This window comes from Durio zibethinus, chromosome 2, assembly GCF_047325235.1.
Source record: "Durio zibethinus cultivar Kanyao isolate XHJ-2024 chromosome 2, ASM4732523v1, whole genome shotgun sequence".
Classification (NCBI taxonomy): domain Eukaryota; kingdom Viridiplantae; phylum Streptophyta; class Magnoliopsida; order Malvales; family Malvaceae; genus Durio; species Durio zibethinus.
In genome coordinates this window covers 1,539,895-1,553,399 of record NC_143163.1, presented here as the reverse complement: position 1 = coordinate 1,553,399, position 13,505 = coordinate 1,539,895, and the positions used below count along the sequence as shown (strand labels likewise).

General features: G+C 31.3%; 1 protein-coding gene and 1 pseudogene across 1 annotated transcript; one reads left to right on the top strand and one right to left on the bottom strand.

Moving 5' to 3' along the window:
* Window positions 1-833: 833 nt before the first annotated feature.
* On the bottom strand, window positions 834-6,020 carry LOC149519859 (histone-lysine N-methyltransferase, H3 lysine-9 specific SUVH5-like). Its single transcript, XM_089751063.1, has 3 exons — window positions 5,757-6,020; window positions 5,047-5,206; window positions 834-1,939 (listed from the first exon to the last, which is right to left on the bottom strand). Exons 1-3 carry the CDS (start codon window positions 6,018-6,020, stop codon window positions 984-986), a joined length of 1,380 nt encoding a protein of 459 aa, XP_089607189.1. The 3' UTR covers window positions 834-983.
* A 3,700-nt stretch (window positions 6,021-9,720) lies between these two features.
* LOC111307984 (F-box protein At1g10780 pseudogene) lies at window positions 9,721-10,725 on the top strand (annotated as a pseudogene).
* Window positions 10,726-13,505: the final 2,780 nt, after the last annotated feature.

Sequence of the window (13,505 nt, the reverse complement as noted above, 5' to 3'; positions counted from 1 at the left end):
CTGGACTTCTATGGATTGGGGAATTTTTCACATTCTCTCACTTGTCCGAAAATTGAACTCCTTGAGGTGCAAGGTTGTAGTTGGATTAAATTTTAATAAAAAATATTAAAATAATATAAAAAATATAAAAATGATATGAATTAAAATTTTAATAAAAATTATTTATGAATTTAATAAAAATAAAAAAATATATTTTATATTTTCATATTAACACAAATTATAATACATAATTTTTATTTAAAATATGATATAAATATATAAATTATTAATATTTTATATTATATAAATACATAAATTACAATATTATCTAATTTGCTACGTTATAAGGCCTAGGACTATCACATTGGGGCCGAAGACATTAGTCTTCGGTTAAGGGATGAGCCTAATAGATTGGTTTGAATTTGGTTTGATTGTTTAGAGGCCATAGATTGGGCAGTTATATCATTACCCATCTGACCCATATTTTGTGAGCTGATATTTTGGGCTAATATGTTATTACTCATCAAACGAGGTCCCAACCGTGCCGTGCTCCCCATTTGGGTGGTCAGAGGTGTTGGTGAGATTACGTTAATATCTTCATTATCAAAATGCGTATAAAACACCGTCGTATTTGTCTTCATTACCCATAAACAGAGTTGGGGTAAAAGAAGCAGCAAGTACCATCTTTAGAAATTGCAAAACAAAATTCTCCTCCATGAGCATTTGAGTGAAAGCATTTTCAACTCTATACAGCATTACTTTCTAGTTTTACTTACAGACCAAAACATTCAAAACAAAGAAGGCAACTAGCATCTTACAAATACAAAATTCTCCCCTATGACCATTTCAGTAAGCATTCTCAACGCTGTGCTGCAATTACTTTCTACTTTCTTGGTAAATTTTTTTACAGAACAAAGCAATAAAAAAAGGGCAAAAAAAGAAGGCGCCTAGCTTCTTACATGAACAAAATTCTCCAGTATGAGCATCTGAACTTGCTTCTCCTCTCAGTTTGATGATCCAATACCAATTTGTCCACTGCGAGCTTCACCAAAACGACTCCCTCCAGTAATAATGTCTTTCTCTTTCAACTCATAGACGCTGCCAACAGAAATATTCACCACTTTGTTTCGTTTCCCCAAGTCAAGTTCAGGCTGCCCCACAATTTTTCTAAGCAAGAACTTGTAAACGTATTTATCAAATTTCCCTCTTTCTTTCCAAAATTCAGTCACACGGTACAATCCCTCATAAACAAACTTGTAGCCACGGTCATTGTTGTTAAACCTACGAATCACCCTGACAGGCATTTTATCATCCATACTGTTCTTCAATGCAAGGTTTCCACCTACAAGCTTTTGATCTTTTGGTTTCGTACGTCCACCAATGTCAGGATTTTCACCTTCGCAACAGTAAATCAACTTGTCAGAAGTAATCCCCACAGCATTCTCATATCGACCAGAATCAACAATGCTGGTAGCCATGATTTTATCGTTAATCAATTTCATACAATCTATCCCTCTCTGAAAATCATGGTGAATCCCAACAATACTCAACTCACCACTCCAAAGGAATTCATCACCAACTTTAATTCCTGAAACATGTCCTATTGGCTTGCTGGTGTTAACCGATTTCCCTAAACTCTCAAGAACCCTGTCTGCTCTCATATGAACACTTAAGCCCCAATATTGCTGTACTTGTGGGCTTTTTTCACGTTCTTGTGTGAACTTGGCTAATAACTTCCTGTTGGCGATTATGTCCCTGCAAAAACTCAGAGCTTCCCTGATTTTTCGACGACTCCCATGCCATTCTGGACCGAAAGGCTTCTCTTTGTAATCAAGAACAATTGCTTGTGAAACACCCTTATCAGACAGGACTTTTTTTCCAACTTTTTTTGCTTGCTTAGACTTTGATAAAGACCCAGTACTATTTCTTGGTTTTGGACGCACTACAACCATGAATAATCCTGGTATACAGCAAAATAAATTATGTAAAACAAATTTATAGAGTTGAGACAAACGAAACGTATGAAATTGAAGATTGCAAGAGCAAGACAGAAGAAAAAAAGCCAGAAAAGAAAATCCCACGTACACAGTAAGAACAGAAACAAGAAAAAACAAACGTTGAACTTTTCTTTTGGTTGAATACGCAGAAAAGAATATAGAAGGACGGGTGTTTACACAGAAGCAATCAAAAGATAAACAAAAATTTAGGGTTTTGTTAACCACTGTCTTAAATATTATTTGAGGTTAGTAAATTTATTTTTTGTAGCAATAATTTTATATTAAATATATAATTAATTTAAAAAAAAAATATAAAAGCAATTCAATTTAAAATTTTGATAAAAATCAAATATAAAATTGATAAAAAATAAAAATATATTATATTTAACGTATTAATATAAATTATTATATAATAATTTTCAGATCATATCATATAATTATTATATTACAACAAATATAGACATTTAAAAAGATTTAACATATGAGCATTTATAAGAACAACTTCTTTAGAAGACATGTAGGATAGTTTATTTAAAGAGTATAGCTTATTTTAATTACAAATTAGATAATTTTAAATTTATTCAAATATCAAAATTATTCAAATTATAATTGCAAATCAAATTAATTTAGATATATATTTTTTTAAAATTAAAAATTAAAAATATGAATTTTATTTGAATAATTTTAATTTTTTACCAAATAACCTATTTTATAAATTATTTAATTATGAAAATATTTCAACATGTTTTAAAACTATAAAAATTAAGTTTATATAAATATTTCAAAAAATAATTATATTCTTTTATTTTAATTTGTATCAAACAAAAATTATTTTTACAAAAATTTACATAAAGCATTAAAAATTCAAATAGTCTTTTCATTTTAAATCTCTAAATAATATGATTTATATTCATCTCAACTCTAACTATCAATTTTATATTAAAAAATAAGCAAAAAATTTGATTTAATTTTTATCAATTGTTATATCTTTTTAATTTTGTTTAAATATTAATTTAAAAAATATCTATTCAATCCTAAATGTTAACAAGAATGATTCTACAAATTAAAACTATAAATATAATGTGTTATACCATTTTTTTTTATTTTTTGGTTTGAAGTTTTTTGAAACTCTATTGCTATTGCAATTTATTTTTTGGTTTGCATCTTTCTTTTTCCACGTATTTTTTTTACTATTGCAAGTTTGATATTATAAAATTAATATTTTTTTCAATTTCTTTTTTCACAGATCTTATAAATTTTTTCTATATTTTATAAAATAATTTGAATAAGATTACAAAAGTGAAAATATGTCTATAATTTTTTTATTATTTAATTCATTATTTGATAATATATATACACGTAATTTATTTTTACTTAATATAAAATTTAAGTGTATAAATATTATTACAAATAAATATGGTGTAAAGTGAAGACATATAAATTTCTTTTTAAAACATTTTATCTTTTTATAATAAGTCAATCAAATATAAAATTTTATATATGTTATAAATTTTAAATTTTTGAATATAATTAAAAAACTAATTTTTATATATACACACAAAGAATAAATAAAATTATTTTATGTATTGCATATGTCATAGTCTAATTATATATATTTAATATAAAATAAATAAAATACAAATACATAAATTATCAAACCTACAATTTTATACACAATGTAATTTTAATTTGGAAAAATGTATTTAAGGTACTCATTAAAGCATCCAAAAAAATAAATGAAGAAGGAAACAGAATAATAAGAAAAAAAAATTACCTGCAGAACTTTTTCCAAGAGAATAGTTTTTTTGTGATAGTAAAGATTGGTTATACTCGACCAAGGAAAAATTAATGTTGGATTTACTTCATCTCTTACCACCAACGTTGATGTTTTATATCGAAATGCTTTTACTTTTAATTTAAAATGGACTGTGACGATTTGTTCAAATGCATTGATTACTGTTTTAATAAAAATGTAGAGAGTAGTTTCCGTTTGACACTTGGCGGGATGTCCATGACATTAACTTTTCTGCGTTAAGGTCTTAAATCTCCACAAGGCCCTGATAACTCTCATTGACAGACCAAAACCGGGGAAAGAAGAGGGGACATTGGCCCCCAAATTTTTTATAATTTTTTAATATTTATGTTATGATAAAATTAAATGATTCCTTCAAAAAAATAATTAATTTATTTATTTTTATATAATTTCGTAATTTTGTTTTATTGATTAAAAGTAAGATGCATTAAAATTACATTATTATTTATCTATTTATTTATCAACAAATCATTATTTATAAAATTTTAAAACTAAGAAATTTATCCCATAAATTAAATCACAATAATATAAATTTAATAAAATTCAAATTAATTTTTTATTTTCTCAAATAAGATTAAAGGTCTCCAAGTATCAATATATTTTTTTATGCTTTTTAATTGATTACAATTTCACTTTTTCATATAATTCTTCACTTTTTAATTCTATGTTATATTCATTTTTCTCTATCATGCAATTTTTTTTAACACAAAAGTCAAACCTAAACCACTTTATTTATATGAGCATTTGAAATTGCTTCTCTGAAATTGACAGTGCATCTCCTATCCCTTGAGAGACTGGTTTTGAAGAGTGCATTTGGAATGCTTTGGTAAAAAAGACCGAAAAAAAAAAAAGGGGGTGGAGAGAGGGAAAAAGAGGGTTTTGACATAGGGAATCTCCAGCTCTTCCCCCATCCCCCTTGAATAAGACGTTTGCCCTCCTGAGAACTAAAAAAAAAAATCTCCAGAAAGAGAAGTGGCATTCAATAAAGTGTTAAATTCTCTCTCTCACCCACCTCTTTCTTTTGCAGTTGTATAGTTGTTGATCAATAATGCTTGGTTTTTAGGTTCTTCTCCATTATTTCAATTTTCTTGTTCTTTATCATGTGTTCACATGCGTCCGATTGCCAAGGATGCTAATTACGTTGTCTGAAAGATTTCCTACTAACTTTTGGCTATATTCTTTTTGTTGATTTTAATATGTTCCATTTGATATAATAAGAGATTGTGCTCTGACTCTAGAGCACAACGAGGGAATTACCTATCTTGACCCATACAAACGGATAAGTATTGGGAAGGTTGTTGAATGTAAAGATGAACAAACATGCAATAAGGGATGGAGAAGTTTCTGCAACCGAAACAAAGTGGATCAACAGGAGACACTTGTATTTGTGAATTTCTGCTTGAAATGGAAGAAGAAACTGAAAAGCGAAAAAACCGAACTTAACTATGATATCACAAGAGCACAAAAAATAACATATTTTCAATAAGCACAGATCAACCCTAAAAACAATCACATCAAAGAAGAAAAGCTACAGGGCTTAGAAGTCCACTCCACAACATCGCTATTATCAATTTAAAATAAAAACACAATTCTCAACTTTAACTAAAAGTTCACAACTCTATTTTCATCTGTAAACAAATGATTCGAATAAACAAAGAGAGAAAGTTGAGAAAATCTTCAAGAACGGAAATTTCTATTCGGACACCACATCAGCAGTTACAATGTTTGGACGACCAATCAGACCGTTCAAAATGGGAAACTAAGAGTACTCAACCTGTCGCCAAAACTAAGAGCCCCAGGGTTTCAAGGCAATGAAAGCATATACACTTTATATTCTTAAAAAATGCGAAAAGCATTTTCCCAAAACTTAAAAAAAAAAAAAAAAAAAGCAATCCGGAGAGATAATTCATATGTATAGCACACCCTTACAGAAGGCTTTCTTAATTTCTTGACGTTTATCAAGCTACCTGCCTTCTCACTGTAATTCGGTATTCGCCGTTTTGTTTGGAAAAAGTGACTGTAGCCCCAATATTGGGCACAGCAAAACGTTTCCACTCTGAACCTTGGAAGCGGAAAGAACCATCTTGACTCCTGCACTCAAAGTCCCACGAGTCAGATCCGTCCGTAAAAGTCAAAACATTAGTACCATCTGGGAGTGTATTGCCACCATAAGAAGACCTCAAGCTTGCTTCATGGTGTTTTTCAAGAGTCACTTCTAGGATGGTCGCCATTATAGAACGCTTCACAAACTTTTAACCCTTAGAAGATTGTAATCTATTGCACTTAATTATCGAGCTCTCTGTGATGGTGATAGTTTTCATAAGAAAGTGAAAGAAATATGGGAAAGACAACAGAATATATAGACAAAAAAAAAAAGAAAAAGCAAGAAATCAGGCCTGCTAACCTACAACGGGAGAAATTCGTCTCATTGTTCCTCGTTTTGTCGCCATATGTTAATTGATGGGCATGTGGCTCGTTACATAATAAAAGAAAAAGAAGAAAATAAATTGTCCGTAGAACTGTTCCAAGAGTTTAGTTATTTGTAACAGTAAAAGAGAGTAGAGAAATGGTCACTATTTTCATTTTCGTTCAAGGGCAACCGTTCTTAAAATCAGTTACAATCAACCAAGGAAAATTTGTGTGGGATTTAGTTAATCTCTTATCATCAATGTTGATGTTTTAGATCGGAGTAGTTTTACATTAAATTTAAAATGGACGGTGATGATTTATATATAACCTTCTTTAATCAATTCCAATATTAGAATAAACGGCAAAGCATGGTTTACAAGCTGTGTTTTGGGTAGCAAAGCATGGTTGTTTTAATTGTTGACCAGAGGAAGCCTCCTAATAATTCAAAAGTGCACATAAATTTCAGGCATCAAGGCCCTCATAGACTATCATTGACAGACCAAAATAGAGTTGAGGGGAAAAGATGCAATTGCCATCTTTAGTATATGAAACAAAATTAACTTCCACAAAAACAAATTTCACTTTCATGAGCATTTGAGTATGCATTTGTCAACTCTATACTGTATTCTTATTGATGTGTACTCCGTGAAGCTCATATATGTCTGCTATCTATTATGCAGAAATGATTGTGGTGGAAGAGCTTTACAAGGAAGCTGTACTGAATACCACCAGAAAACTTATTCAATGGAGAACTTGATCGTATCTGATCTGGGTGTATACTTGGTGAATCTTAAATTGTTCTTGCTAATTTTGAATTCAATTTCATCTACATAATCGTTTCACTCATTTAGGTTTCAAATGACAGTTTCTTGATGCCCTCCTATTGTCACCCTGTGAATTAGTCTTTAAGATCTCTAGCTGGGTTTTTGAGAAAATTAATGAGTTCATGTTTTATTTACTTCTAAAAATAAAGAAAAATCTATCCTATACTAATAGAATTTTCATCTGCATTCTATCATCTTGTTGTAGTGGTAGACAGTTGAAATATTATAAATAGTTGTCCTTAACTGGGCTAAGATTATCCACCTTTCTTCTACCCTAAACTGGCAGCACTTACCAACACCCTCCTGCCATGATGGAGACCGTATATTACATAATTTAATTTGCATGCCGCTTGAGGATTCCATGCATACTAATGCGGCAAGCATAATTAATCACCCCTCTGCCAGTTATTGCGACCAGACCAGTCTCTATTACTACATATATCTATCCGTTATAGCATGATGTGAATATGACAGTGAAACATCCTACCCATAGCCCATAGCCACTGAATGTTAAATAAATCAAATTCTTTTGTGCCAGTAGAAACAGTTAAAAATCCTCATTTTGGCAAGTAAGAGCAGCCTCCTCTAACTTCCTTAACTACTAGTAATTAATAAACATCAATCATTTAGAAAGTCGCTAGTAAAGAGACCATTTTCTACCCCATTTAAAGTTAAGGGATCCACAATAAAAAAGAGGCTGGAAAAATCCGGGTTGTTGCAGGGCCTGGCCAGGATCACCTCCCCCCTTTAATGGAGCTCTGCAACCGCCTTTCCACCAATCTACCCTCATTATTCCCTCTTCTCTCTCCACTTTCCATCCCTTACCAATCTACCCTCATCATTTCCTCTTCTCTCTCCACTTTCCATCCCTACCGTAAAAATAGTTCCTTGGGAGTACTCTCTAGTCAATAATATTTTTTTTTTCTTTTTTTCTTTTCCAAATAGAGGAATTGCTAACTAACTTGACCTCAAAACCTTTGAGCAAGTACTTGTAGGAAGCACTGTGCTGGACCTTCCATACTCCCCGGACCTGTCCGTGCACATAATAAAATTAGAACATGTTCCTTGCATTTGTTGTACGTTTACCTTATCGCAGACATTGTGTCTAGCAGTAGTGGATTTGATATTTAATTTTGAGGAAGTCAAAATAATATTTTATAATAATTTTTTAAAAATATATTAAATTTATTAATAATAAAAAATAAATGTAAACATATAATAATAAAATTTATAATTATAAATATATATATATATAATAACATGGATATATTAAACAATTGGTCTCTTGATTTTTAATTGTAAACCATTAATAATATTTTTTTATAAAAATAAAATCATTATATATTTTTTTACAATACTAATACATTATTTTACCATCTTTAATATTTAAAATATTAAAGTAAAAAAATCACAAAAATATTTTTTTATATAAAAAATTAAAATTTAAAAAATAAAGTATAGATTTTGATACAATAAATAGAAACCTTTTAATTTTTTATGTTGTATTTTTATAATATGAAAAATGACAAAAATTTTAAATTAATCATATTAATTATTTTAACATGTAATAATTTTCAAATAAAATGAGCATGCATATAGTAAAAAAATTGGTTGAAAAAAAATCACAATTGAATATTTGTCAAGTTGATTTTAGTTATTATAATATTTACATATATATTAAACTTAAATTTACATGTTTGTGAAAATATAGTGTTAGACAAATTTATTCATTTTAAATTAAAAATCATTTATAATAAGTAAACACAAATTAAACATTTGTAATTTTATTTTGAAATTAAGAGTTGTAATATTTATATACAAATAATTTTTGTAACTATATAGTCAATATAAATAAATAAAGTAAAGAATAATATATAGCAACACAATAAACTTAAGTTTGAAGGGGCCAAACTAATTTTTTTATTAAAAAAATTTATAATTATTATGAAAATCACATGTATATAAAAAAACTCAAAAATTTTTAAGGGCCATGCTCCTTAGAGCATCTATCGTTGTATAAATATAAATTTAATAAACATATATAACATATTATTAATTAGTCCCCTCAAATTTATATATTAAGATTCGTCATTGAATGATAGGGATATTTTTGTTCCTACACTATATCCTTAAGGGTTAAAAAGAATATAAAAAAAAGAACACAGGTAATGTCGGAAAATTAAAAAAAAATTATTTTTAAAAAATTCTTAATTTACTCTTAAACTCTTTTATCCTATTATTTACTTAGTTAAAGAAAACATTACAGATGTAAATTTACTTTTAAACTCTTTTATCGTATTATTTACCAAGCACGTATATCTGTAAGGCTCTACTTTTTCTTCCCATTTAATATCTTTTGTTTACCCTTATCTCAAATGTTCAAATTTGATTGTAAATTTGAATCTTTTTTGGTCCTAATTTGTGAATTTCATAATGGGTTTATCATGAAATGTTCTTATCTTATCTGCGTTGTTTTCGAATTTCATGCTGTTGAGTTGAGTTGTATGAAATGCAAATCCCTTTTTTTATTTTTAATGTTTCTGGGTTTACTCACTGGTAAAGTTTCGTTCATTTGCATGGTGACTTCGACTTCAATTTCTTGAAGATTTTATTTTATTAGTATTGTCTATTAATCTCGGTATATGTCATGAATTTTTATTTTTATCTGCTAGCAAAACTTAACAATTATTCTCAGAGAATGGATTCTCTTCCTGATGCCATTGTTCAGTACATTTTGTCACACTTGAACAATGTTCAGGATGTTGCAGTTTGTAGTTGTGTATCCAAGAGATGGAACAACTTATTGCCTACCTTCGAAGTCTCTACTTTCCTCGCAACTCCTTTGATAGCCACTCTGGCAGTGATAGCCAGGACACTATTGTCTGGAAAATGCTTTGGACAATTGCATGTTTAGAGGAGCTTGCTGTTTACGGTTCATTCACCATCGCAGGCCTTTCTTCATGGCTATTGCTGGTGCATTCATCACTCAAGAATCTTGAGCTCAGAATGGATAATATTACTGATTATCAGGCATGTGTTGATAGCCCTTCCAAATTGGACTGCATTAGTGCAGCTAAGAATTTGGAGTGTTTGAAGCTTACGGGTGTGCTAATGGCTAATCCACCAAAGTGGGGTATTTTTAAAAAACTTCAAAGCCTTGAAATGGTTGGAGCAAGATTGGAGGATCCTGCATTGTCTGCTGCACTTAGGGCACGCCCTAATTTGACTAACTTGGTATTGCTTGGTTGTGAAGGCGTCAGATCAATCTCAATTGAGTTGCCGTACTTAGAGCAGTGTAAGCTGGACTTTTATGGCTTGGGGAATTGTTCCCTTTCTCTCACTTGTCCGAAAATTGAACTCCTTAAGGTGCAAGGTTGTAGTTGGATTAGAGTTCGTGACAATGAGACTACATGCTTGAGGAAACTTTCAATTGCGAACAATGCTGGTAATTATTCTGCCTATAATTCTACTATGCTGTCCTGTTTTGTGTTGGATTTCTTTTGGCAGATGAAGAAAGAGAACAACAATTAGAATTGGAATTTTAATTCTCATATGCGTTCTGATGCTTTTCGGTAAAGTATACATGGTAGACTTTGGGAAGTTCTCAGCCCTTGAATTCTTGTCCATGAGGGGGGGTTCAATGTTGTTGGGAGGCTCAGAGCTTCCCTTATTTTTGGACGACTCCCATACCATTCTGTACTGAAAGGCTTCTTTTTGTAATCAAGAACAATTGCTTGTGAAAGACCCTTATCAGACGGGACTTTTTTACCAACTTCTTTTGCTTGCTTAGACTTTGATAAAGACCCAGTACTATTTCTTGGTCATGGACGTACTGCAACCATGAATAATCCTGGTATACGCCAAAATAAATTATGTAAAACAAATTTATAGAGTTGAGACAAACGAAACAGATGAAATTGAAGATTGCAAGAGCAAGACAGAAGAAAAAAAAAGCAAGAAAAGAATTTCGTACATACACAATAAGAAAAAAACAAGTAAAAACAAACGTATAGCTTTTCTTTTGGCTGAATACTATTGGACATGAAGCAATAAACACATCAACGTAGAAGCAATATATCGCAATAAATCATAACAATAGATAACAATCAACAATCAACAACGCAAGAAAAATAAAGCACACTAAGATTTATGTGAAAAACTCTCCAGTGTAGAGGAAAAAATCATGAACCACTAAAAAAATCTCTATTATCAAATAATGAATATACAAAGTTCTTCTCTAGTTAAAACTAGAGCTAATCAACAACTAGAGAGACAATTGAAAAAATCTCACTAAATAGGTGACTCAACAAATACATCCTAGATTTGTTCATAGAGAGCTTCAAACTCGATCTTCACCGTTCAGAATGTAGAACTCTTAATTATAAACCTGCTGATAAAATTTCAGCTCAATTAGACTACGGATCGACTTTCGTTCAATCAACTCTCCTTTCTCTCTTTTCTCTCTATCTTTTTGGCTTTTTTTCTTTCTCTTCTTAGTTTTTGATACCACATTAAAACAATCTCACCTCTTTTTATTAAGTAGCTAGGGTTCTGTATAAAAAGAAATATTAAAGGCCATAACCTTTGCTTGGTCCAAAACTAATTACATGGGGCTAGATTTCATTTTCCTAACAATCTCCCCCTCTAGCCCCATTAGGAAGAGATTCATCACCATAGCAGTTTCATTTAGAACTTACCTTGACTAAGAAACTCATTTCAGTCAAGTTACTGCAGAGCTCAAGCTTTTTCTTGAAAAGTATTTTAGTCAACATATCTACTACATTCTTTAACAGCATATGTTGTTCCTCAATCATTAAATGTAACCAGTGATATCTAACATCAATGTGCTTCGTTCTAGTATGGTACATGGCATTCTTACTTAAATTTAATGCACTTTGGCTTTCACAAAATACCACATAATTTTTTTGATTCAAAACTAATTCAAGAAGAAAACATTTCATTCAAAGCATTTCTTTACCTGCTTTGGTTGCTGCAATATACTTAGCCTCTATAGTTTACAAAACAACATACTTCTGTAACTTAGACTGTCAAGACTAGGAGTGTAAATGATACATTAGTATTCGCAAGCTATTCGGATTCGATTTGAAGAAAACTCGAATTCGATTCGATTATTATCGAGTCGAGCTCGAGCTTGAGTAGCTCGACTTATCGATCGAGCCGGATTTGAGTATTCTTATATCCGGCTCGAGTAGCTCGCGACCCTAATCGAGCTTTTCTATTATATATTTATTTTTATTATTTTATTTATAAAATTACTTTTTTACCCTTAGCTTAAAAAACCCTAAAATTTTATTTTCTTTCTTTCTCTCTTCTCCTTCAGTCTTTTTCCCCGTCTCTCTCACTCACTAACAGCCTTACTTGCAGCGCCTTTTCTTCCCGAATCCCATTCCATTGTCTTCCAAGCTTGTTCCATCCTTTCGAAAGCCCTTTCTCCTCTATCCAAAAAGCTTGAACAGAATCGGATCTTGAACAGAACCCATTCGACGTTTGCAGCAGCTTCAACAGAACCCATTCGATGTTTGCAGTAGCTTCAACAGAACTTGATCTTGAACAAAACCCGATCCCTCAACGAAGCCCTGCTCGTTCCACCCATTCGACATTTGCAGCAGCTTCAACAGAACCCGATCCTTCAATGAAACCCTGTTCGTTCCACCCATTCGACGTTTGCAGCGGCTTCAACAGAACCCGATCTTGAACAGAACCCGATCCTTCAATGAAGCCCTGCTCGTTTCACCCATTTGACGTTTGTAGTAGCATCCATTCGACGTTTGCAGCAGCTTCAACAAAACTCGATCCCTCAACGAAGCCCTGCTCGTTCCACCCATTCAACGTTTGCAGTAGCTTGAACAGAACCCGATCTTGAACAGAACCTGATCCCTCAACGAAGCCCTGCTCGTTCCACCTATTCGACATTTGCAGTAGCTTGAACAGAACCTGATCTTGAACAGAATCCGATCCCTCAACGTAGCCCTTTTTCCTCTCTCTAAAAGCTAAGCTTGTTCCACCCATTCGACGTTTGCAGTAGCTTGAACAGAACCCGATCCCTCAACGTAGCCTTTTCTCCATGACATACTTTTTGAGTGCCATTTTTTTATTAAATGTTTTTATGTTAGGCTTTCAATTCATGCTAAAAGGTGGTTTAAATAAGAATGCCTTAATTAAATACCTTTATGAATGCCTAAATTAAATACCCTTATGAATATTGTGGGGATGCAGATCGAGAACAACAATGAAATGGGGAAGGTGTTATAGCTATTTGTTAGTATTGATATTCTCAATTCTGATTTGTTTGTCAAACACTATCATATTATACTTTTATTTTTGTTGCAAACTTGTGAAAAGCAGTATGTTCTTTGTGAAGTTGCATTTAAATATTGAATTTTGTAAACCAAAAGTCTCTATATTATTAGCAAGAAAGTAATTGAATTTGGGCCACTTCAAGACTTGCACAATACGCTTTAT

Coding starts and splice junctions, on each gene's coding strand:
- LOC149519859 (XM_089751063.1), bottom strand. CDS start 6,020: ATGGCGACCATCCTAGAAGTGACTCTTGAAAAACACCATGAAGCAAGC. Junction 5,207..5,756: donor GAATTACAGTGAGAAGGCAG/GTAGCTTGATAA, acceptor TTCGCTTTTCAG/TTTCTTCTTCCATTTCAAGC. Junction 1,940..5,046: donor GTTTGTATGGGTCAAGATAG/GTAATTCCCTCG, acceptor GCTGTATACCAG/GATTATTCATGGTTGTAGTG.